General features: G+C 50.2%; 8 protein-coding genes across 8 annotated transcripts; 4 read left to right on the forward strand and 4 right to left on the reverse strand.

The window, feature by feature from the left end:
* Nucleotides 1–883: 883 nt before the first annotated feature.
* On the reverse strand, nucleotides 884–1279 carry J3458_021815 (uncharacterized protein; the record flags this gene model as incomplete). The annotated part of the gene is made up of 1 exon (XM_007813714.2): nucleotides 884–1279. The coding sequence occupies one exon, from the start codon at nucleotides 1277–1279 to the stop codon at nucleotides 884–886; it is 396 nt and encodes a 131-aa protein (XP_007811905.2).
* Nucleotides 1280–1651: 372 nt separating this feature from the next.
* On the forward strand, nucleotides 1652–4051 carry hob3 (BAR adaptor protein Hob3). The gene is made up of 5 exons (XM_066122765.1): nucleotides 1652–1830; nucleotides 1888–1938; nucleotides 1996–2041; nucleotides 2098–2171; nucleotides 2232–4051. The coding sequence occupies exons 1-5, from the start codon at nucleotides 1818–1820 to the stop codon at nucleotides 2831–2833; spliced, it is 786 nt and encodes a 261-aa protein (XP_065971985.1). The 5' UTR covers nucleotides 1652–1817; the 3' UTR covers nucleotides 2834–4051.
* J3458_021817 (uncharacterized protein) lies at nucleotides 1652–4099 on the reverse strand. Its single transcript, XM_066122766.1, has one exon. The coding sequence runs from the start codon at nucleotides 4073–4075 to the stop codon at nucleotides 3209–3211; it is 867 nt and encodes a 288-aa protein (XP_065971986.1). The 5' UTR covers nucleotides 4076–4099; the 3' UTR covers nucleotides 1652–3208.
* A 450-nt stretch (nucleotides 4100–4549) lies between these two features.
* On the forward strand, nucleotides 4550–7483 carry J3458_021818 (uncharacterized protein; the record flags this gene model as incomplete). Its single annotated transcript, XM_007813717.2, has 1 exon — nucleotides 4550–7483. One exon carries the CDS (start codon nucleotides 4550–4552, stop codon nucleotides 7481–7483), a length of 2934 nt encoding a protein of 977 aa, XP_007811908.2.
* A 671-nt stretch (nucleotides 7484–8154) lies between these two features.
* On the forward strand, nucleotides 8155–8963 carry J3458_021819 (uncharacterized protein; the record flags this gene model as incomplete). The annotated part of the gene is made up of 2 exons (XM_066122767.1): nucleotides 8155–8170; nucleotides 8218–8963. 2 exons carry the CDS (start codon nucleotides 8155–8157, stop codon nucleotides 8961–8963), a joined length of 762 nt encoding a protein of 253 aa, XP_065971987.1.
* Nucleotides 8964–9577: 614 nt separating this feature from the next.
* On the reverse strand, nucleotides 9578–9928 carry J3458_021820 (uncharacterized protein; the record flags this gene model as incomplete). Its single annotated transcript, XM_066122768.1, has 1 exon — nucleotides 9578–9928. The coding sequence occupies one exon, from the start codon at nucleotides 9926–9928 to the stop codon at nucleotides 9578–9580; it is 351 nt and encodes a 116-aa protein (XP_065971988.1).
* Nucleotides 9929–10399: 471 nt separating this feature from the next.
* J3458_021821 (uncharacterized protein) lies at nucleotides 10400–11456 on the reverse strand (the record flags this gene model as incomplete). The annotated part of the gene is made up of 2 exons (XM_007813719.2): nucleotides 10400–10966; nucleotides 11040–11456. The coding sequence occupies 2 exons, from the start codon at nucleotides 11454–11456 to the stop codon at nucleotides 10400–10402; spliced, it is 984 nt and encodes a 327-aa protein (XP_007811910.2).
* Nucleotides 11457–16282: 4826 nt separating this feature from the next.
* On the forward strand, nucleotides 16283–17740 carry J3458_021822 (uncharacterized protein; the record flags this gene model as incomplete). The annotated part of the gene is made up of 5 exons (XM_007813720.2): nucleotides 16283–16541; nucleotides 16599–16829; nucleotides 16891–16964; nucleotides 17029–17198; nucleotides 17254–17740. The coding sequence occupies 5 exons, from the start codon at nucleotides 16283–16285 to the stop codon at nucleotides 17738–17740; spliced, it is 1221 nt and encodes a 406-aa protein (XP_007811911.2).
* Between the last annotated feature and the right edge of the window lie 6150 nt (nucleotides 17741–23890).

The following is a 23890-nucleotide window of genomic DNA, read 5'->3' on the forward strand; positions in this document are numbered from 1 at the left end:
TCTTATCACTCATGTCTTTAATTGGCTGTGGTGAAGCAACGCCACGGTGCCTTGAACGAGAATAAGCCGTATCGTCCACACAATCCTGGAGATAGCTAGCTGGGGGAAAATCATGGGCTTCTGATTGGGCGGAGTCTTATCTCTTTGTGTGGCGGCGCAACCTGGAATAGTCGACCAACACCAACACCCAGTTTCTCAGGGTCCACCAAGGGACGTGACAGGGTGACCCTCGCAGGCGAAGCCTTGTGTCCAGATATATTCCTATTCTCTCAATCAACTACTTTGCTCCCGCATTTTTATTCTTGGGCGCTAAGGACGGTGTCTTCGGAGTCGTTGCATTGGGCGCAATGAGAGTCTGTGATGGAATGAGGCTAGCTTTTGTCTGCATGGCATTCTTGACACGAGCTCTCCAACTGCAAGTGGGTGTTTGTCGTTGGAGTCGAGAAGAGGTTGTGCTGACTGTCGAGTCCAGAGGATAGAGTAATCAACAAATCGATGACAAGAGCCAACAGAAAGTATATCGCAGCCGCGTGAATAATCTCCCTGGCGTATGGCCTGCAATCTTCGTTGCGAAACGTCTTCGGTATATGAAGTTCGCTTTGACAGATCCAGAGACGGTAAAACAAGATAGGCCCAATGTGTGAAACTTGATGTCTCATGCCGTGTTATGAATCTCTTTATACTCCATAACTAAGCTCGAGGCTGGCGCGAGATTTCCAAAAGCTGCTTGTGGCGAATGGTTTGGGGGGTCTGCGAATAGAATTCGTATCTGACTCTATGTGGGATTCGTTCGAGTTGAGCATCCGCATACGAGACCTGCGCCAACGTCGGAACAATACGTGTTGTAACCTGTATGAACTCGACTTGCCAACTCCGCTGATGATCAGGGTTCTATCTCTGTTCTCCACTCGTCTTCAAGCTCTCCCAATCTCTTGGCCACGTCAAATGGGACGGCTTCCTCTAGGACTCTCCGCTGCTCGACCGTGATCTTGTCCAAGACATACTTGCTGACCGTGGCCGCGTCACGCTCAGCCGGGCGACCAATGCCAATCGCAATGCGGGCGAATGGTGATTCTGGGAATTTGTCTTGTAGTAACGACTTCTTGACGCTTTTCAACCCATTGTGACCTCGATGACTTCGATCCCAAGGTGTGAGCCTCACATCACCGAAGGCCTTCTCCAATTCATCGTGGACGATAACCAGACTTGTTGATGATGCATCGTGCTGCCGGACTATTTCTTGCCATGCCTTCGCCACAAACGGTCCAGAGATGTTCATAAGAGTCGGAGACTGAACAAGGGTGTACTTTGGCCCCTGAGAGACCAGACAGGTTTGCTTTCCCAACTTCACCTCGCGAAAGGGTGGTTGTCTGAGTGCTTTGACGAGGCCATTGAGAGCAAAATGGCCAGCTGAATGGAGACTCTCATATTTTGGCAAGGGATTTCCGAGACTGACCACTAAGAAACGCGGATTAAACATTATGCTGCACTCGATTGAGCACACTGTTGAGCGACGCAAACGGAGCGTTTCATGCCACCAAGCTGAATGACGAGATGCACGCGCCGTCACGTGATTGTCATGTTTTCTGGGGCGGAGCGAGCCTCGCAGCGCTGCGCCTCGCCATTCTTCTGACGTAGATGTTTGTCGCTGGCCGTGGCTGCGCAATCTGATTTGGTCTCGACATCGCTCTCCCTCTCAACCTTCAGCAAAACGAACGCCATTACCTCCACCAACACACTGCGATCCAGCCATACTGCATTATTTCCATTTATATTTTGTTCATTCCTTTTCTTTTCAGCAGGACAGAACAGTCAAGATGTCGTGGGCGGGTTTGTACAAGCTCAGACCCCGCAGTGAGACGGAAGAGGGGCTGACCATTGAATTAGGGTTCAAGAAGAATGTGAATCGCGCGACGACGCAGGTGATGATGAAGACGGGTATGGCTGATTTGTCTATCGATTGGGTTCGCGAAAATTTCTAATCTGACTGCCTAGGACATGTGGAGAAGACAAACGATCGTGACTATGAGCTGGAGGAGAGGTATGGCTATCTTGGAGACGGGCATTGTTGCTGTTAGAATCTAATGGATGGTCTAGACGATTCAAGACAATGGAAGCCGCATCATTGCGATTGCAAAAGGAGGCAAAAGGGTATCTGGACTCACTTCGAGGTAACACAATCCGATATATCCGACCGCACTGAGGGACGTTGCTAATTCCTTGGGCGTTAGCTATGACTGCGTCCCAAATGCGAATAGCGGAAACGATAGATGCCTTTTACGGGGATTCCGGTGCAAGGGACGGTGTCAGCAGAAGCTACAAACAAGCCGTGGAGGACCTTGACTCTGAGACAATCAAGGCTTTGGACGGGCCTTACCGAACAACCGTATTGGACCCCATCAACCGGTTTTGCTCTTACTTCCCCGATATCAACGAGTGCATCAAGAAGAGATCCCACAAGCTCCTAGATTATGATGCCCTCCGAGCGAAAGTGAAGCGACTTGTTGAAAAGCCCGACAAAGACGCGACCAAACTGCCCCGAACAGAAAAGGAGCTCGAAATGGCCAAGCTTGCTTATGAACAGCTCAATGAACAACTTTTCTCCGAATTACCTCAGTTGATCGATCTGCGGGTACCGTACTTGGATCCCACGTTCGAAGCGTTGGTCAAAATTCAGCTGCGGTTCTGTGCCGAAGCATACTCTCGAATGGCGCAAGTGCAGCAGTACCTAGATGCAGACACAAGGGATCTATACGCCGAGGGGCATTTAGATGCAAGAGTAGAGCAAGTTTTGCAAGAGATTCGAGAACTCAGCATCAGCGGGACTGTATAGAAAATATAACTCGGGAAAGAGGACTCGAGCGGCATTAGGTGCAAAAGGGTGTGTGGTGTTGCGCTGCATTTAGCTGGTTACATTGGCGTACGGGCTGATCCGACAGTGGGCTGTCTTCTTGTAGACTGTTTTACTTTTACAGTTTCTTCGGAATTAATAGCTCAATATTCTAAGGATATCTTTTGCATATCTCGTCAATTCGTGAAAATTTCCCCAATCTACATAAATCTTCCACATGACGTGCTGCTTGTGCAGAGTCTCCTTTGCTTTTGGTATCATTAAATCAGCTTTGATGCTGTCAACGGGCCGGGTAACCCATAGACCGAGCATGCTCTGTATTCAAAACCACTTGCGCGCCAAAAAGCACAAATCCTCTCAATAATTCACCGTCTGATGTTCATGCTGCTTCCCAAACAGGTCACTCAGTGATAATCTTTTCCCAATAGCTTGCATAGCAGGTCCTGCTTCCGGCCCCTGCTCTTCGGCGGACGCTGCTGACCTGGCCACTTTCCAGCTCTCTTGTATCGTGGCTCCGCTGATCTCCCTGGTCTCGTCCTTGTCATTGTGAACCCATAACCCGATGACCTTGTCGCCCTCCTCGGAATCACTCTCCACTCTCAATATCACCAGTTCTCCCGCGATCTCTACGTGGCTCACTCGGGCAAGGTCAACCACCAAGTTGTCCAAGGCCCTCCGGTTGAGGACAAACACACACGCCCGCGGCTGGTGGCTCTCGGGGAGCGGAGACTGGGCGCACACGAACATGGTGCCCTCGATGCCGGACTTGTCCCAGCTTGCCGTTTCGCTGTCGAAGGTGTAGACGACGGCGTTGGCGGCTATGGAAAGAATGGCTTGGATGGACGGGAGATATCGTTGGAGAACGGACAGGTTCAGTTCGGTGTTTGTACGCGGGGGAGGCGGCGCGTAGGCGGCGTGAATGGCGGCAGCGTCGGATTCGTAGTCGGAGACGGCTGGTATGAGGTTTGAGGGCTGGCGCGAGTGTCGCGCTTTGCGAGGCGTTTGCTTGCTCATTGCGACAAACCGGGCCACCTTGGGCAAGTGACTTTGGGGGTGCGGTATGGCTAACCCAACTATGCTGGATTGTTGACGGCTGTCGTTGATGAAAAGTGGCAAGATGGATATCCTGACAGTCCCAGCCGGACGCTGAGTTGGGCTGGCGAGCTTATCGACAGGTGTTTGAATGTTTCGAGATCTGCCGGGGTCTGTTTGTGGTCTGTGCATGACAAAGCCTGAGCTATGACGTGCATTCCAACTCTAGATCCAGACTTTTGAATGACGGGCAGCCAACTGCAAGCCCGCTGCACGACACCCGCCAGTTGCATCCACCGCGGGGTCCCCTGGCTTCCAGCTCTCAACTTTGTTTCATAGGTCAGCTGGTCCAAGCTTGTCATCGGGTCAACTGACGCTTCAACTGAACCGTCACGACTCCATCTTCCGTCACACACGATACCGCGGTTGCGCTCGCGTGTTCTTGCTACCCGCATGCGTTTATCTCCAGGCTCCGCTATGATACTATAATTCTTTTTATACGTTTTACCTTCTTATATTTTGGCCATCGTTATCCTCCGCCAGCTGCTACACAGGCCTGGGCATCTGAACACCATGGTTTAGGTCACCAGAAAGCAGCGAGTTTCCAACCTCACAACCAGACGATACTGTCGCAGATCTGACGCCTCTTTCCGTATTTCAACAAAAATGCCTGCTCCAGACAGTCCACAGTCGACTCACTCCGGCCCTTTTGAACCTGTAGATTTGCTCACAACGCCCCAATCCCTCGCGCGGGCAGTACACGCACGCCGCCCCGAGTACCTTCGGCCGCACAAGATCCGAGTTAAGATTGGCACCTGGAACGTCGCAGCGTGCACTGGGACAGACAAAGATCTTGCAAGGTGGTTTGTTGATGGCGAAGGTGTCGATAAGCACTTTGCCACCTTGGATCTGTCTCGAAATCCTGCCGTCGCACACCATGATTCTGCCAGTGACGAGAACGACCCCGACGCTGTCCGTCTTCTTGGAGGCAACGATATTGGGCTGTATGTTCTGGGCCTACAAGAAATTGTGGATTTGAACGTTACTAAAGAGTACGTGAATCGGGCCGTCAATGTCGACAGCTCGCCGGTTGGCAAGTGGCAAGCTGCGCTGGAAGCTGCCATGCCTCCTGGATACCAACGCATCATGTCAGAGCAAATGACCGGTTTGCTGCTCTTGATTTATGCATCCCCAGAGGTCGCTCCAACCATTACCAACGTGAGCACGAAACAGGTCGGTACCGGTCTCTTGGGATATTTTGGGAACAAAGGCGCCATCACGTCCCGCCTCGTCATTGGAGAAACGACTCGCATGGTATTTGTCAACTGCCATTTGGCTAGCGGTGTTGGCTCCAGCTACTTGGATCGAAGGTGTTGGGATGTCGATCAGATTCTAGCTAAGACGAAATTCGACCCCATAGTGCATGCTGGTGTTTCCGAGGACGACGGTGAGACGATTGGCGAGGAAGATTTTGCATTTTGGTTCGGTGACCTGAATTTTCGACTCGATGGACTTCCCGGCCATGATATCAGGAGATTACTGACACTCCACACAAGAGGGGAGTACGCTCTGGGCGACGACCATACACCTCGGCCCCCAGGAGAAAGGGGGGTAATTGTAATGCGAGACTCTGAAAGCGATGACGATACCACAATGAGGTCTTCGCTTCACTCACGAGATCAGAGTTTCGATTCTGAAACCACACTTCCGGATCCTGATGATTTTCCAGAAGACCCGAGCCAGGACCCAACCTCTCTTCAAGCGACACTGGACTCACTTCTCCCTCATGATCAACTTCGGCGAATGATTGCACATCGCAAAGTATTTCATGATGGATGGAGAGAAGGGCCTATTACTTTTTTGCCGTCATACAAATACGATGTTGGAACTGTGGGACTCTTTGATTCTAGTGAAAAACAGCGAGCCCCGAGCTGGTGTGACCGAATTCTGTATCGAACGCGAAAGGATAAACAAGCCTTTGACGCCAAATTAGCCGAAGAGATAGCGACTAGGAAAAAGGACGAAGAAATGAAATCGAGAGGTATAGATGAGGACGACGACGTTCTCTTCAGCTATGACCCCGACACAGACGGGGACGAGCAAGCCGGGGTAGCTGCCTATGACTACGATGAGTATGACGAAGCACAGGACGATATCCTCAGAGAGGTCATAACGAAAGAGGGCTATGTTGACCGGATTGCTCTTGACATTTATACGTCACACCAGCGCATTACGTCGTCAGACCACAAACCCATCATCTCCGTCTTCTCTCTTGAATATGACGCAGTTGTGCCAGAGTTGAAAGCAAAAGTCCACGCCGAGGTCGCCTGGGAGCTTGACAGAGCCGAAAACGAAGGGCGTCCGGCTATAACTATTGCAATGGAAGGAGACAAGTCGGGTAATGAGAATACTGTTGACTTAGGCGATATTGGGTTCTTGGAGAGAAAGTCTTCTGTTTTTACAGTTGCGAATACTGGCAGTGTCCCAGCAAGCCTCTTATTTATCGAGAGTCCCACTCCCACCACGGATGAGGCAGACTCGACCTCATTACCTTGGCTGACCGCATCGTTTCTCCACCCAGACGATGATCAACCAGGCGATTTAGGCAAAGAAGTCACGTTAGAACCAGGAGAGACTGTCTTAGCACATATCCAGGCCCAAGTCTCCAATATTTCCCATCTCCGCGCCTTAAATGATGGCCACGCCAAGATGGAGGATGTCTTGGTGCTTCGGGTAGAGGAGGGCAGAGACCATTTTATTCCTGTCAAAGGTACCTGGCTGCCAACTTGTTTCGGACGTTCCATTGACGAGCTCATTAGAGTGCCTGACGGTGGCATACGAAAGTTCCTAGCTGAGAGGGACATCAAAGGGGCTATTCCCTATGACTCTGACGTTCAATGCTCAGCTCCAAAGGAAATTTTCAAGTTGACAGAGGCAATCCAGACATTGGCGGAAAGGTGCGTTGCTGATGAAGCCATGTTGGAATCCATGACTCTGCCTCGGGAGCCGGGTTGGCCTTTTGATTCGTCTACTTGGACGCCCGGTTTGACAAAACAGGATGAGATAAAAGCCGACCTCGTGGCAGCTTTGGATAATGACTCTCCCATTGCCGAGGCATTGCCAGTAGAACTCTCTTCTCCCCATAAATTGGAACTGCTATCCTCGATGTTATTGTTGTTTTTAGCTTCGTTAACGGACGGTCTCGTTCCTCCGATCCTATGGGCCAAACTATCCACGTCATTCCCAAATTTGGCATCTCTTGCTCCCACGGCATGGGCCGACGCAAAGATGCAAATTCTCGATATATTTTCTTCTGCGCCCAATCATAATATTGCGTTTGTCTTTTTAACTTCTACAGTGGCCCGTGTAGCTACAGAGCTGAGTCCAGCGACGTCGGAACCGCTTTTGCCGGGTCTAAGTCGACGATTGAATTTCAGACGGGGAGAGGACGACAGCGAGAAGAAAAGGAAATTGCGGGAACGGAAATACGCCGAAATCATTGCTCCTCTCGCATTCCGGACAGACAATAGAGACAAGACAGTGAAGGAAACAGAACGGATTGTTGTTGAGATATTCTTGAGCCGCGAGGCTGGAGGTTAGAGACCAGCGACTAGAAGACCGAAAGGGGACATCAAGTGCCTGTTCCGAAGTCGACGGGCCTGGACGAGGATGATAATATCGTAATTATATGCGCAGATGGCTGTGAGCTGCACTTGGATGCAGCATGCGCGAGATGCGGGTTATCTTGCAGCAATTTCATCATCAGTATTGAATATGGAGCAACTGTTGAGACAACACTAGAGGTCTGGTGCAATGCAGAGTTGTACACAAAAGAAACCCACGTGCCTTCCTCTGAAGGATGTGAACTTTTGCTGAACTGTGTCGTCGCTCACTTCTTCTTGACGGTTTATGTGAATCATACGTATTCACCAGCTACCTAGTTCACATTAATATGGTCTGTTTCCGAGCTCTGACCGGCACATCACTTCAACCAGCGTTGCTCCTTCCAAATGCAGTCGCTCACCTTGGTTGCGTAATCGTCGCCATAACCATCACGTTTGTTCGAAAACTTGTGCTGCTCCCGGCTTACTTCTTGTCCATTTTGCATCCCATGCTCTTCGATACACTATGAGCCTTCTGCCTTCCTCACAAGCCGCGGAATACGTACGCTCAGCTCATTCAATCCCTACCTCCCGCGACGGATTATCCAGGGCCAGCGACTACCCAGGAAATAACGAGCCAACAACAAACCACAGCCGCCGCCCCCAAACATGAGTTGGGGCAAACGTCACAATACTGCAGCAAGTGCTCTCGTACTCACCGCAACATTATAGGAGACGCGCTAAACAAATACATTGACTGGCTACTCAATATTCGAGACGACGCGCTCCTATATGCTTCACCACGGGGTGTTGCATGCGCGGCGAGTTATATTGACCTGCCTCCTCCTCATGGACTGTCAGAAGAAGAGAATCAGCTATCCGAGTCCTTTGACGAATGGGAGTGGTCTTGGGGGAGTCCGTGGCTGAAGGACCTCCGACTCGTGCGGCAGTGGCAAGACGAGCAGACATATACCTTTCACAACACGTGGTTTGCGAATGTTGACCACGACCACGACACGCAATACGCCTGTCCGCATGGGACCGACTTAGCAACCGCTCTGGACACAGCCCTGGAGGCCGCGCTGCGCAGGACTACGGGCGTGGATAGCAACACCTTCCCCGCCACGCTGGAAGCTCTTTTGGACCATCTCAGAAAAGGATGCTGCGTGCTGCATGAAGACGGTACGAAATCGGAAACAATACACGACAGCCCGGGGGGAGCATTCTTGGCCACCAGACACTTGGTCAACGAGTGGCACATGGAGCAGCTGCAGAAAGAAATAATACGGCACGGAAAGTGGCAGTCGCGAACGCGAGAACAGGCCAAGGGCCGCAAAGCCCAAATGCCGAATCAAGAACGATGGAGCAATGAATCTCGGAAAGGCGGCATAGTGAACCTCATGAAGAGTCGTGGATTGGGCAGCCCCCTCAGAGAGGTGTGCGACTCGGATTATCAGCAAATTCCTGTTGACTCATAGGAATGGTGGCACAGGGCCGACACGCCGAGTCGTATCGTATTGGTTCCTCAGCGGGAGCGAGGGTTGGGGCAACAACTCGAGGTTCAAGTTTCGAGTGCTCCACAACACAACCCCCCCAAGAAAGCATGGAGACAGAATAAGATTCGGTGGTAGTTTTGACTTTGGGATGGGGTTGGCTTCATACATCTAAACCATGTTGGCTACGCCTTGGGTTGACTTATAATCAGGTGTGTTATAATACAACCATGTAATGAGAGCTGCAGGATCGTTTCCCCAGCTGCCTTGTAAGACGCTAGTCTACATACGAACATAGACATGCACCATGAATGAATGCTGTCAATGCGTCTGCTTCGCGTATCCTGTTCTTACAAGCCGTAACCACTCATTCCGAGTATTTCCATCAACTAGTGCATATACTCCCGCTGGTACGTGGGGCGTGGTTGCCACCGCTCTTCAAACATCTGCGCTATCCAGTAACATGGATGGTCCCAGTCATAGTTAGTCTGGGAGCCCATATACGGTGTCTCTTGTTTGCCCATCGGAGGCATGGGGGGTTTTTCCACTGCATGTCATCAGCCAGGTCTGCCTGGCGTACGTTGTGATATGGTGTTCCTTTACTCACTCATCCCGTTCTCCTGCCTGCACTTCGCCCATGCGGCAAGTTGCTTCTGCACACGTCTATCCGTCATAGTATCCATGACCAAGTCGTACTGCTCCGATGTCAGCTCAGACATGAAGTGCTTATGGCGCTCCCACGGATCGTCTGGTTTCGGCCATGGATGGCAGTTGTAGTAGTGCCAGTGAACAAGGATATTGTTACATCCTTCTTGAAGCTCTTCCACAAAATTAGGTATAGAGTATCGATACTGTATATAACGAAAGAGGTCAGTAGGCGCTAAAAGACAAGATGCTAAGCCGAGCAGATAAGAGTTTGCGTACTCTTCCACCAAAGTTATTCCTGGCATGACGATACCTGTCCGCACTCATCTTACTTGCTTCATGTAGCAAAATGAAGACCGTTAGGTATATCGGCCACCAAAGAGCCGACTGATTGCGAAAGACGAATGCTTCAAGGTCGCGGAGGACTTTTTGACCATATCTATGGAGAAGTTTGCGGTGATTGATGCTGTCGAATTGGGCGAGGATCATTCGGGGGACGGAAACTTTGCCGAAGAGAGGGTATGTTTCGTCCTTGAGTTCAGGTTTCATGCCGAGAGTTTCTTTGCCGCAAATATACGCTGAACCAGTAGTGTGTTCTGCATGGTCACCGTTGTTGGCATTCTCGTTAAAAGGAAAAAGTTTTTTGTTTTATTGAGGAACCCACGGTTTGCGTGCCAAAATACAAAGAGGTTCCCTAGAAGCCTCTTCTGAGGGTTGGCAACCTTCCCAGATGGGCCCATCACCTCGTTCTTTTTCTACAGGTTAGTGACTACCAATCAGGCGCAAGCAAACACACTCACCTCCAAGTTCAAGTAGTACTGCACGGCCGCAATGTATGTCCTCTTAATGACATCCTGCCCTGCAAGTGTGTTTCGCAACATTTTGTGCGGTGTATGTTGTTTTACTATAGTCCCAATGGCATTGTCCACAACATATTTCTCAAAGTACGTTGCCGTAGCCCAGATATCGACGAGGCAAAATGGTTCCAGGTCCTTCTTCTTTTTTATTTCGTCTCCTCGCTCGCCCTCTCTCACAGTCCAAAAACGGGCAACAACATCCGTTGCAGCGGCTCGAAAGCGGACCACCTTGACCTCAATAGGCGTATCACAGACACCCAATGTTATCTGTATCGATCGAATGTCCGTGTTCACCCGATCGCCAACGTCTTTCATTTCTGTGCCCTTCCATCGTTTTGTGAGATTCAGACCGCCTTGGCGGAAAAGCACTATGTCTGTCAGCTTACCACGGAAGCAAGAGACGTGGTGCAGGGTCTTCTTGGAGACTTTTGAGAAGCTTTGGCATGGGAGGCAAGAGCCTTCGACTTCATCTTGATCTGCATCACACTAACTTATTTATTAGCCAATCGGCGTGTGGGTTTAAGAAATAATGAAGTCCTCAGGCGTGTATGCTGCCTACCCGAATCTTCTGAACTCTACACCTCAGGCATGCTTTCCTCTTTCGGGTCTCGGCAGTCTCTTTACGCTTCTGCAAATTAAATGGGCCACGCTTCTTGACTAAGTGCATGGCGTTCTTTTCGCTAGCCGAGCTCGGACGGCTGCTGTCAGATGCTGCCTCAACCTGATCCTGGCGGTGTCTTGTTGCGAGTTGCACCGGTCGCATCGCTAGCACTGCTGGCACCACTGGTTGCGAGGACAAGAGGTTGCTGCCCAGCTCTGGCTCCGTGGAAGGTAACTCCGAGTCGTCTAGCAGGGATTTTGTGACTTTTAGCAGAGGCTGTGCAGGACTGAAATTTTGTGCTCCCTGTTCTAGAGCAAACTGCTTGTAGGTGTCATGGTTGCAGGGCTGTGGGAGATGTATCTCGCCTCCACCCATCTCAGCAAAGGCTTGCTCGCTGGTCACTGTGACTGCGGTTTGACCACTTGATACGAGACGTGCAACGTGTCGCTGTTCTGCACTGGCGAATTATCAGGCGTGGAAGTGCTAGCTGCACTGAATTCGGGTACAAACGGATAGGGGTTGTACGCTGTCAAGAAGGAACTCTGCTGAGCCTCGACGGCTGAGCCAAATATCGATGGCTGAAAGGAAGATACGTTGTGGGTAGAAGTGTTTTGTAGATTGCTCGGACCGACGATTCCGGGATAAAGCTGTGTACTTGTATGCTCCGTAGTACTGACTGGACTACCTTGTACTATTAGACCTTGATATTGCCCTCGACTCTCATCGGCGAAGACTGGCCCGGGTGATATCAGAGTGCCTCGATGTAACGAACTTTGATGATCCACGGCTTTATTTGCACCAAGGTCTGGGCCTAGACCACAATAGTAGTTATTATTATACATCTGGGTATCCCCCTGGGGGTGAAGTGATCCCGTAGTCGGGATTGAGCTCCCGCATGACGGTGCTTGAGTATACGCGGTTGGCATTGCGCATGATAGGGTACCGGCGCCACGAGATGCAAGGCTCGGTTGGACTTGCTCAACCAACTGGGTAGATCCATGGTGACGGCGAACAGCGGTCTCACGATGTCCATGGTGAGATGGTAAGCTGGCTGTGTACGACAATGCAAGTGCTGTTGGCCTGGGCCGAGCTGTTTCGGTTGTATCCGCGCTGGGGCTGACATGGCAAGCAAAACCGGGTGAGTCTGTTACTTGCGTCTGGTCACGGACTCTGCGTTCGTCAGGAAACTGGTCACTATTCAGTCGTGAAGCCCGGTTTGCTGCAGGTGGTTCATCTCTGGTGGTTCTTTTGCGCTTCGATCCTTGCTTGATCTAGTGAGAAGACGGGTCAGCAGGCTTGAAGGGGTGATATCATCAATGTGTTGTATTGTGTTCGTATGTAGTTGACAAGCCAAAAAGGCCCGGTTGAAGAGATAACCCCCGTCAAAACTCATGTGAGATAGTCCAGAGCTCGGCCCCGGGGTACACTAACTATGGAGACCCTCCTTTCGTTCTGCTAGGGGCATGTACTAGTGTATAATCACGGTTTACGGCTCCTCATTGGAAAATCAGAAGAGTCGTTGATCCCCCATGGCCACCGGATTGTTTGCGCCCAGAGCACAGCCTGGTAGTTGCGTGTAAGAAAAGCAAGGATTTAATGGGCAACAAGAAGTACTCGGTACAATACATGATACAATACAATAAAATAAAAAATATGGAGTAACTTATCATAATAAGGGGGGAGGGGGGTGAATCAATGGAGGCTTGCAGGCAGTTTGTTTGCCAGACATGACAAGAGAGAAGATATGGGGCATTACGAGGTCGTCCGGGTCGTGCAGTGACGGTGAGCAACTGAAATGGAAACACACAATAGGACGAGAGTAAAAAAAACACGTCACTTACCATCGGCCCCGATCGAACACTGATTGCGGGATCCATGATAGTGCTCTATGTATTGTATTCTACACACAGTCGTGAAGAGGGAGAACGGTCCCACGCAGGTGTGTAGCACAGGTGACCAATACTCCGTCTCGGTACTCCGTACGCCAAGGGGGAGAATTAAAATAAAAAAAATAAAATAAAAAAAAGATAACGGGTATATTCAAGTAGTAACCGGCCTTGTCGGACAGACAATACCAAAGAGAGAATACAGCATGGAGCACGGAGTAGAAAGGGGCCACAATGGCGAGGATGGGAGAGCAGCACCCAGGATGGCTCTGTCCCTGGAGCATGAGGCGGCGAGATCACGCGATTAGTCCAGGCGTCCGATGATATGTGAGGTGATACGGCAGCACCAGCCAGGGATGCAAACGCCAGCGCGCGAGAAATTAAAGCGGTGGACGCCTTGAAAGTCTCCGAACTCCGACTGCGTATGCGGTGATGGTTGGGTTTGTGCTTCTCACCGAGAATCGTAGCATCGTCATGAGTTTCCCCGCTTTAGGATCATGGTTGTATCGCTTCTTTTTTTGTGACGAACCAGTCAACCCTTGTCGAACCTCGAGACCCTGCAATCCGGCGACTTGCACCCGCTAAGGCGAGATCTGAGCAAGGTCCAGGGACTTCTTTGGCAGCTGAACGAACGCCTGTCCAGAAGGAGAGATGCGACGACAAGGACGATGAGAAGGCCAAATTTGGCGTGACTATCGCCAGTGGTTGATTTACGACAGGAGAAGTGCCAAGAACAGAGCTGGGACTTGGCGCTTCGAACAGTCAGTGTAGTCAACTATTCGGATTATGTTGGGCGTTGGGCGTTGGGCGTGGCGACGGAAAGGGAAAGTGCCCATCCACGAGATCCGCCACCTGGTTCGGCAAGAGCCCTGAAATTATGACTAATAACACAGTCCCTTGCTTCAGAGAAGTTCTAGTTACCTAGCCCAGGTAGGTACAGTACGATGGGAGGAAGTACTCCGTACTTGAGTTATCTTCGCAGGCCAACCGGTACTTTAGTGACCGTCACCTATTATCACAGTCTTCTTGTCCTTTTCCTTGATACGGAGCACCATGTGAGGCTTTGTGATATACGGAGTAGAGCTTGGCTGTGCTGTCTTCACAAACAGGGGCCAGGGGGTACATGCTAGGTGCCTAATATGCACATGCCTCAGCAGGCAGGTAGCAGACAGTAAAGTCGTGGTAGTTATGTCCTCGCTTGTTGGCTGCCCGAGTGCCGACCTACCTAGGTAGGTAGGTATGTACCTGCAGGTGGGGTCACTCTTCTGGTTTCCTGAGGTCCCGTCAACAGGCAACGCCGCCCACATCCATCAACCTTCACATCGAGATGCAGCCTCTGGTCCCTGGTTCCCTCTTTGTTTCCGGTCTTGGGCGTGGCCGTCTCGACCAAGATAGCCCTGCAACAGGAGCCACGAGCGCATGCCGGATGCCCTGTACAAGCACAGCTCGCAGCAACTCAACAAACTTCGGGACCCTGCTTCGGACCAGGCCGAGATACATGCACGCATGCGTTCCAGTGCCCTTGCCTATCGACTCTGATAATCGCCGAAGACGAATACTCAATACTCCGTACATGAGCTTATAAATAATTGGCTCTGCTGATCGAACCCTTGTCCGTGTCACGTTGATACTCCTACGCGGATGGAGCCGGACTCCTGTATGGCCCATACGGTTGTGGCCCTACCCCTACACCGGTTGAAATTCAAGGGCCTGCACATGCATCGGATTCTGCTCTGTCGCCCAAGGGCTGTACCGTGATACTAATTCAATTCTAGCTGCCTCGTGCTCACCATGATCACGCGCGTACAATGGAGCTGCCTGCCGCCAAGAAACCCGGCTACCTGGTATAGGTGACGAACTTCTCTCTGCTCCGTGGTTTCAAACAAGTACGGAAACATTGATCGACATGTTTCGGTCAGCATTCTTCTGTTTGTCAACAGGTAGGTCGACAGCTCTTCTTATGTTGACGGCAACCGGCAACCAGTTTCTTATAAGAATAGAAGACATTCATACATCACGGTTGCCTCGGCAATAGTACGTTACCACCGTTGAGTAGCCGTCTGCCGCATAAGGAAACTTGCCTAGGGATTGCTAATTGCTTATTAGCGCCGGAAAGAAAGAGGGGCAAAGTGGACTTGGGCGGCGGGCCGATTGTCGTCACTGATTTATCCTATCGACATGCTTGTTGTTTGTTTTCTCCCTGGCTAATGAACATCGTGCTAGGCTTTGTTCCATCTCAACGCATGTCCACATAGACAGGATCGGCTGCTTTTACCCCATTGCCAGAGCAAATGCGGCTTGGAATGTACATGTCGGCAGCACATCCTGTATTTGGCAATGGACCATGCTTCTCGCACAGGCACGGTCGAAGCCGTTGCATGCATATTTGAAAGACTTCAGCCGACATTTCAGTTTCCTAGTCGCATTTGGGTGCTCGCCCAAGCCAAGAGAAGTGGCCAGACTTGGGCCCTGGATTGAAAGCACCAGGCTACCAGACTCTTCTGCGGGGTGTGTGACTCTTTTTCGATGTAATGATGCTATATGGTGGCGACAGAACCATGTGCGAACCTGAAACTTTTCAATACGCTACCACTTTTAGGCTTCTAACAAACCTAAAGCGGAAGAGAACCCTATTCTGGCAGTTGGTGCCATAGTGATAAAAGCATGCTTCTCCTCCCTCCCTGCTGCCTCACGAGTCATAAATACTTAATAGCAAGCTCGGCTACCGGGTCGTCAAATCGCAAGAGCCCTAGTAGATGCTGGCATCCGATCTCAGCTGAATGTCTAGTGCTATATGGCAGGCTAGAGTGATCTAATTCCAACAAAACGCACTTGTCCATGGAAAACACCGGGGCCATTGGTGCCCTGGATGGCATTGCGTCCTGTATGCAGTTGCATCGGGCCCGTGATTCAGGCGTTTTCTTCAACAAGACCCTGCAGAAAAAATAGAAATCAGAATCAGGCGTCATTGATGACTCCAATATGATGTATTTACAGGACAGTGAAGGTGAATGCTGCTCGTAGCGTTCATATTCGTTTATAATCTAAGTACCTGGCTGTGTGAATGTTCTGAAAGGGAATCCAACCTGGAATGAGTTATTCAGGGATCAACGCCGAGTACATTATGGGTCAACAACCCACACTTGCTGAGAAGTTTTGATGGCTCGCTTCTTTTGGTACCTTTGGGTGCCCTTTTTTTTTTAAGAATAAAAAAAAACCAAACTGTAGTCTTCATACTTTGGTTTTGCCATTGGACATATCTCGTAGTACCATACATTGCTCATTTTGTTCTTGTGGTGTTTGTTGCAAGTAAACATGGCTCGTGGCACTCTCATCGACTCTGTTACACAACTAATCGACGTCGGGGATTCAACTAAAAACAGCGCCGACGGATTGAAAGAAACATGCGTTTCCACAAGGTCATTAGCTGGAAATTCTACGGTCCGCATTCCAACGACTTTGTCTGGGCAACTCATTTGGTCAGGACGAGATTTTCATCACAACAGCTTGTACGCCCTTCGTCTAACAAGTGAGGATATTGCCGAGGTTGAAAAAGCCCTGGAGGCGTTTAAAGGTGAGACGTAAGATAAGGCCTCACTGAATATTATCGTGAGACTAACCAATGCAATAGCTCTCTGTCTCGATGGGGATGAAGTGTCGAAGGCAAACTTTCCGCTGCCCAATCTCACTGAAAGGCTCGAGAAATGTTCCAAAGTCCTTCATTACGGTCGAGGGTTCTTCGTTATCAAGGGGATAGACATGTCTCACTACACAGTGGAGGATAGTATCATCATATATCTTGGCATGGCGAGCTACATTGCGGACCAGCGAGGCATTCAAGACCGAGAGGGAAATGTTCTAAGTATGAGAACGTGAATAATATTACATCAAAGAGGCAACGTACTAATACTATCCTCTGCTAGGACATATTACAAGCTCCAAAATATGGGACGTACCCTTGGAGAAGAGGCACGGCATTCACTCCAATGCGGCTTTGGTAGGTTGAATCGCGAGACTTCAACCCGCCTCTCTCAACAGCATACTGACAACTTGCCGTGAAGCCGTTCCACAACGATATGGGATGCGATATTCTCGCACTTCAAGTACGTCACTGTGCTCACAGAAGGGGCTCTACTTTTGTTAGTTCCGCGGCAAGCATCTTCAACCAGCTGCTCACCGTGGAACCCACCGTTGTCCGGACGCTGTTCGAGCCAAACTGGCCAGTCCAATGGTAGGCACCAACCTCCTGTTCTAATCAAAGTACAATAGAAGCTAAGCACGCTCAGTTCTGGGCGTCACGCTCAACACTACTTGGCACCAGTCATGAAATGGCACGATGACCGGTTGATGACCAGCATGGACCCCAATAGATTCGGTCCCCATCCGGCATCCAGTAGATCATCCATCCCTGTACTGACTGAGGACCAGAAATATGCCCTCCAGAAGCTGGAAGAAGCTGCCTGGTCTACAGAGCTGGAGCTTGATCTAGAGCGTGGAGATATTTTGTTCTTGAACAACTGGGCTCTCCTCCACCGCCGGGAAGCGTACGACGACGACGAAACAACATCCCGTCATTTAATTAGGCTTTGGCTACGAAGTACGGAGCATGGATGGCACGTTCCCCCGGAAATGCTACTTCCTTGGCAGACGGCGTACGGTGATGAAATTCAAACTCGGATTTACGCCTTGCATCCCTCTCCGACGTACTCAACTCCCAAGTACTCGGTAGGATCTGCTGCATTTCTCATTTATGATGACGAGGAGGAAGTTTAGAGTCACATTCGCTAAATCGGAGGTTTCCTAACGTTGTTGAATTTGTCATCTTGACGTCGTCACAGGCTCGTAGGAGGCGTTTGGTCATTCCTCCCTCCCCCTGAAATACTTGGACAAATCGGGTATTCCACAATTTGGTCTCATATAGACTACTAGATTCGGCTTTGTGTCTTCATTGAAGGTAAAAAGTTGTCATGTCAAAATTCAGTGATGAGTGGCGGTTCCTACCCGCGGGGTGTACGGGTGCTCATCGGTGACCTCCTCTTTCGAATATTAGAGCGAATAGAAGTCATGTTTTCATGCCGAATCACCTTGTGTTAGCCTCCATGTCTTCATTTCGTACATCAATTACCGAATGACCAGCCGCAGGCCGACATATTGTTGAATACCTCGAGCAAGTTCTCGAGTTACGACGGCCGCAGCACCGCCCTTGGCCCCTATTCAGTGCCGGGAATGCATTTCCCACTATGCGAAACAAGTCGCCATATTTTTGATAGGAGAAACTGGTGGTCCAAATGACATATACGGGGTCCATTTGCGGAGAAACTCACATGGGATGGGCCGTCAGGCTGCGAGAAAATTACATAGCTCCGAGTGACGGAGTAACTGCGCGGAAATCTCACCCTCCACTGCTCTATTATTCCGAACCCTGTATTGGATTTACTACCGAGGTCAAACAAGAGTCCATCATTCATTGGCCACTTGTGCTTTCCAATACCCAACCTCCATCACGATTGATGCACCATCTTTGAAAAAGGGGCTCTACCCGTACTGTATCTAAAAAAGCCCTACGAAAGCCCCGGCGGATATTTCCTAAAAGAGACAATCCGAGTTTGAATTCTTGCAGAGATGAATGTTATCTGTCTGAAGGATATATCACATTCAGAGAATCAGCCCGGCGTGCAGGTCCCACAGCAGCGAGGGTAGCATTTCAACTGTTCCAACGCGTCTGCCACCCTCTGAATTTGTTTCCTTGCAGCACTTGCGGACGATTAATTTTCATCTTTTTGATTACGCCATTTTCGTCAGAAATGAGTTTCGTCGGGGGGGTGGCTGTCTTCAGATCCAGGTTGCTTGACCTACGGTTTGGCCTTTGCGTGACACAAAGGAGCCAACCCCCTTTTCCAAGTCACGAATTACAGGCGTACAGAGCCAGAGAAGGATACACAAGGTGGAGATGGTAAGCAACATTCGTCCTTGTTGATAATTTTTTGAGACCTATCACATTACGCAATTCAAGCACGGGAATTTGGTGGATACAAGCATCATATCACTCCCTTGCATTTTTCTTTACGCACCATCACGAGCAATGAAGCTACGTTAAGCATGCCTCTTATCAGGTTGTCACATTCCCCTTGGGTTCATTGTCAGTTGGAGACACGCGGTTCGGTAAAGAGTACCGGGTAGTATTTACTCCGTATACGGCATGTGCAATATTCAGACCTTGTACAACCTATTCAGACACATTTGGCCTTGAAGGTGTTCAGCTGAATGTGGTATCTTGGTACCGTATACAAATGAACTCGTTCAAAATTTACTCATTGCTCTTATTCTTACGTATTTGAGGAGGGTAGGAAAGGTTTTTTTGTCTTTTCACTTTTCTTCTTCTTTTTGTCAGCATAGCTTGTTGGGCACCGCCAAAGAAGGGGCAGTGAATAGACATTGGTCGTCTGCCCTTCACACTCAGGTGAGCTATTTCTTTGCAGTTGCGGGTATGTATTGAAAGACTGAATATAAGCAATCATTTTGACTTTGGCCAGCAGTATAGTCGCTTGCTATATTTCCGAGCCTTGTTCTACACCATTTACGCCGTCGCTATTCCGATATTCGCAACGACTTTTGGCTACCCTATATGAGCCATACGCTTCCACTTCGACGACGAAAAAGGACATGTGAGTAAATGTATACATGTTCAATGAAGCGCCGTAGGCGTACAGATCTACTGGCTCTCGTCAGAGAATGGCCAACAGAATCCCTCAATGACTACAACTTTCACTCAAGGCCGAGAGAGAACATCTTGTCGTTGCATCCTTGCAATTCTCAGGTTTCGAGGAGGGCTTCTTGAGGAATGCCCGATCAGGCTTAGTCTGTGATTGATCGAGGAAGAAGCAAATCAGCAAGAGCGACCTAGTAACTAATAAGGCATCATTTCTGTGGGATGGCCCCAAATCCTCGTAAGCTTGGCTATGGGAATGAAGAGCCTGCTTTTTTCTTTCCCCCGCGTTTGCGAGGCAGGCAACCTCATGAGACGGGTCAATCACTCAACTAACATAAGAAGGTCAACCGGTACCATGGAAGCGAGCTTCTGGCCCACGGAGAACACCTGGCTTCATTATTTATTAGTAGGTCGACCGTCTGCTAACAGGAGCACGCAGCAGTACCCTTTGCCAGAAGCACCAAACTCGAAATGGTTACTGAAGGACCGGACGTCCCCTGGCGAACGGCAAGCAAATCAGTGGCCGAAGTGAGGCATCGTGCTGCAGTTTTTAGACGTCTTTTAAGTCAGAGTGCGAGACTGTTCCAGTCCAACGGCCTCGGCAACCAGTCTCGCCTGGTGGTTCAGAGCAGACTGAAATCATCGCAGCCTTGCAGGAGTCGCCTTTTCGGACCGACCGTCAAGAGGCTGCGGGAGAGTGGAGGCGGGCTGATTGTTACTCCAGCTCTGGCGTTTCTCCCCAGCCGGCCATGATTCTGAGGATGGGTTGGCCGACACCCATGACTGCGACCAAGCACCGGCCTGCATTGCTGTATTGTCCTGTTATCGGTGACGACAGATATAGTACTGGGCCAAGATTTAACACGATGGATGCTCTAGAAGTGGTGTTTCCCATGCCTTGAATTCTGAAAATAGGCTGGAAAACAGAGAACTGCTGCTGACAGACTACCAGGAGTCTGGTGACCTACGGCGCACAGCAGCAATATTGAATGAAGCACGCAGGCGAAGCTGCAACCACAAATCTAGGGTGGGTTTATTCAGCATCCCCTCTGGCGTAATTAGCATCCCATTTGTGGCTGGGCCCTGTCAGCTACCGGTGTCGGAATTTACTAGTGATTAGTAAGGGAATTTCGACAGGCCGGCCTCACCGTTACCATTTGATCCCCTTGTCTGCCGTCCGATCGACCCGCCGCGAGCCCTCTGAATTCGAGCACATTATCGCTGAAGAGGCCCTTGAGGCTCGAGCCGACCGTCAAAAAACCGCCGCCTTCAACAGCTCCCGCAGCTATTAAAGTATCACGATCAACTTCAACAGCTATTAGCCTTAGAGCTGTTGATCAATATGATTCATACGAGCCAGGCACCGAGGGCCCTCGAGCTTACATGCGTTTTGCAGCCGCAATTGAGGACCGTGACGATATCAATGAAAATGACGGAATTACGGCCTCAACACCACAAAATTCATCATTAAAAGCCTCACAGCGTCCTTTTACAGAGTCACAATGGGGTAGTCAGGATGCCTCGTTTATTTGGGATGATGATATTACGCCTGAATTTAAAGGTAAAATGGATCAGGTCTTTGAAGAAATGACATAACAGGCAGCTGCGATGGATGATATTATGCGACAGCCGGTGCCGACGATAGAAATCTCTGAATAGCTTCATTTAAATTCGAGTGATTTTTTACAAAGGCGCGACCGTACAGACAACCTTTACGTTATCCCCATACAAAAATCTATGGGGGCCCGGTATCGGGTGTCGTAGCCACAGCAAGCCACAAATGGGATGCTAATTACGCCAGAGGGGATGCTGAATAAACCCACCCCAAATCTACGTAGCAGCCATTTGTTTCTTTCTTCTTTCCAACCAACCACGACAAAGAAGCAGCCATAGCGGGGCAGAAGCATGACGAAGGACAAGGCCCGCGAAATGAGTTCGGGCAAATCAACTTCAGGACTGACCTCTTGATCACCTTGCTTGGTACCAAACCGAACCCGACGATTATAAGTATGGCCTTCTGGAGTGCCGGAGTCGCTAATCTCCCTGGCAATCGTTCGGGAGCCGAAGGCATTGGCATTGGCATCGGCATTTGGGCTCCCTTCGCTTGTGGCTGATGCGGCCAAGTGAGGCTGTTAAAAGAAAGCACGAGTACGGGGTAGTAATCAGGTCATGTTTTGCAACATGTCCTACAGGGGGACATTTTACTCTCGGCTGCTTTGCCAGTCTGTCACACTGCTGCGTGACACTTGACTGAAAAGAACCCCCAGAATTTGGGAGGACGAAGCGACTCCGAATCTAGCTCATGAAGTATTACTGTCTATGGGCAATAAGAGGACCACGAGGAGCAGTCACGGAACATCCTATGTACTCCGTACTCCGCACGCGAAAAAGAACCTTGACTGCATGTGGATCCTCTCCAAAAAAGAAATGCACAATCAAGGGCAGAGCTCAGTTGACACCAAGGCGGATGCCATTAATTTAAGGGCGGGAATTATTATTATGTGCAGACACTGCACCCTGCTAAACAGAACAGTGATACATGCACCACCCCAGAGCCAAGGCAGGCATGGATGGAAATGTTAGTACTTTTGGGACTAGAGAAGTATAGATGGAGTGGAAGAAGTTGTCGGTAACATCCATAGGTACGGGCTAGTGAGTCTCGGATCGGCTACATGTCTTGACTGATCAAAGGGCCATTCGCTCCGCGTTCTTTTTTTTTTTTTTTTTTTTTTTTTTTTTTTGGTGTTTGCGATTGGATTGCATGCAAAATGATGTCTGAAACGCCAGCTGGGAACAACGACAAGTCCATTCCTGTGTCTAAAGTTGCTTGGCCCCCAATGGGCTACGACAACTCAAATGGGGAGACACTTCCAGCTTAATATTGGATGCCAGATGCCAATCGACTCGGCAAGGCGGACAACCGATGTGGTGGGGGGCGTCTTGCTATTTCCGCTCTGCATGGACTCATGGAGTGCTTATTTATCATCTTAAATGCTGCGACTACAAAGTCTGTTCCAATGGTACGGAGCATCTCTCGCTTATTTGTCATGGAGAGAGACGGGATTGAGCAGGGCCCACTATCACCCGAGACCGAAGGAAGATGGATCATCAACTTTGGATGGGAGGGGTGAGGTAAAGTTTTAAAACGCTCATACTGTTTCTCCCAAGAGCGCCGAGGGGTCTGTCAAGCGGCATATAAAAGAAAGCTGGATGACCATACTCCGTACTTTGTTGCCAAATCTCTGCATGCTCCGTTGGACAACAGCTATAGCAGCATCGAAATGGCATTGAATGGGACTGACCAAGATTTAGACAAATAAGAAACGCATTCAGAACATGTGTACGGAGTACGTGTTCAACATGGCGACTGCATCGTCTACCGCCTCAGCGACGTCATGACGAGGTACAAAACGCATTCTTTCCAGGTCCATTACCTATTAATCGGAATACGGCCTTCCATGCTCCGTAAAGCCGAGAAAAATCCACAGACGGACGGATGAACCAAACTGCGGGAGTGGAGAAGCTTTGGCGAATGCATGAGAAGGATGAGACAGTGGACAGCGTCTGTGTGGTAGCAAGGGGAGAGCAATGACTCCGTACTCGGTACTCGTTACCCCGTACGGAGTGCTCGGTACTCAAAACTGCGAGAGGTATTACGATTTGCCAGCGGCCGGTTGACAAATTCGCGACCTGGGATGAGCCTCTCGGTGTCGCCGGTGTGGGGGAGGTCAATAGTGTCGCACAGGACAGATGAGTATTCGCACTGTAGAGCGTGGGCAAGGACTGTGATGATGTGACGGTGCTAATGACGACATGACACCGTCGGGGGCTAACACGAGATGCTGACCAGAGACGAACGAGGCGTCCGCGAAGGCTGCAGCCAGCAAACTTGGCCAGTCGACAGGGCCTGCATCCCACAAGCCTCTTCACTCCTGACCATTGAAGTCATCTCCACCCCTTGCCCACCCATGCCCAGCTGCTTCGAATTAATTTCTCCTTGGGAACCAAAACTGGGGCCCGGTGCCTGTTCTGGAGTCGCTGGCTTGTCGAACGCATTCCTCAGACTCCGCCCTGTGCGCAGCTTGACGCTTGACCAAGCCAGCGCACGCCAACCCCAAGCCTTGCTTCTCTCTGGTCTGCCCTGGTCCCCCAGCAAGTCTGCTCACGGTCAGCCCGGTGGTCTGTTGGACGTGTCTGGGCCTGTGCTGCCTTTC

This window comes from Metarhizium acridum, assembly GCF_019434415.1.
Source record: "Metarhizium acridum strain ARSEF 324 chromosome Unknown scaffold_587, whole genome shotgun sequence".
Taxonomy (NCBI): domain Eukaryota; kingdom Fungi; phylum Ascomycota; class Sordariomycetes; order Hypocreales; family Clavicipitaceae; genus Metarhizium; species Metarhizium acridum.

Excerpts from the sequence above, each read along its gene's own strand:
- hob3 (XM_066122765.1), top strand. Across the intron at positions 2,042-2,097 it reads GACTATGAGCTGGAGGAGAG|ACGATTCAAGACAATGGAAG; the intron begins GTATGGCTATCT and ends TGGATGGTCTAG. Across the intron at positions 2,172-2,231 it reads GTATCTGGACTCACTTCGAG|CTATGACTGCGTCCCAAATG; the intron begins GTAACACAATCC and ends CTTGGGCGTTAG.
- J3458_021817 (XM_066122766.1), bottom strand. The coding sequence starts at position 4,075 with ATGCACAGACCACAAACAGACCCCGGCAGATCTCGAAACATTCAAACA.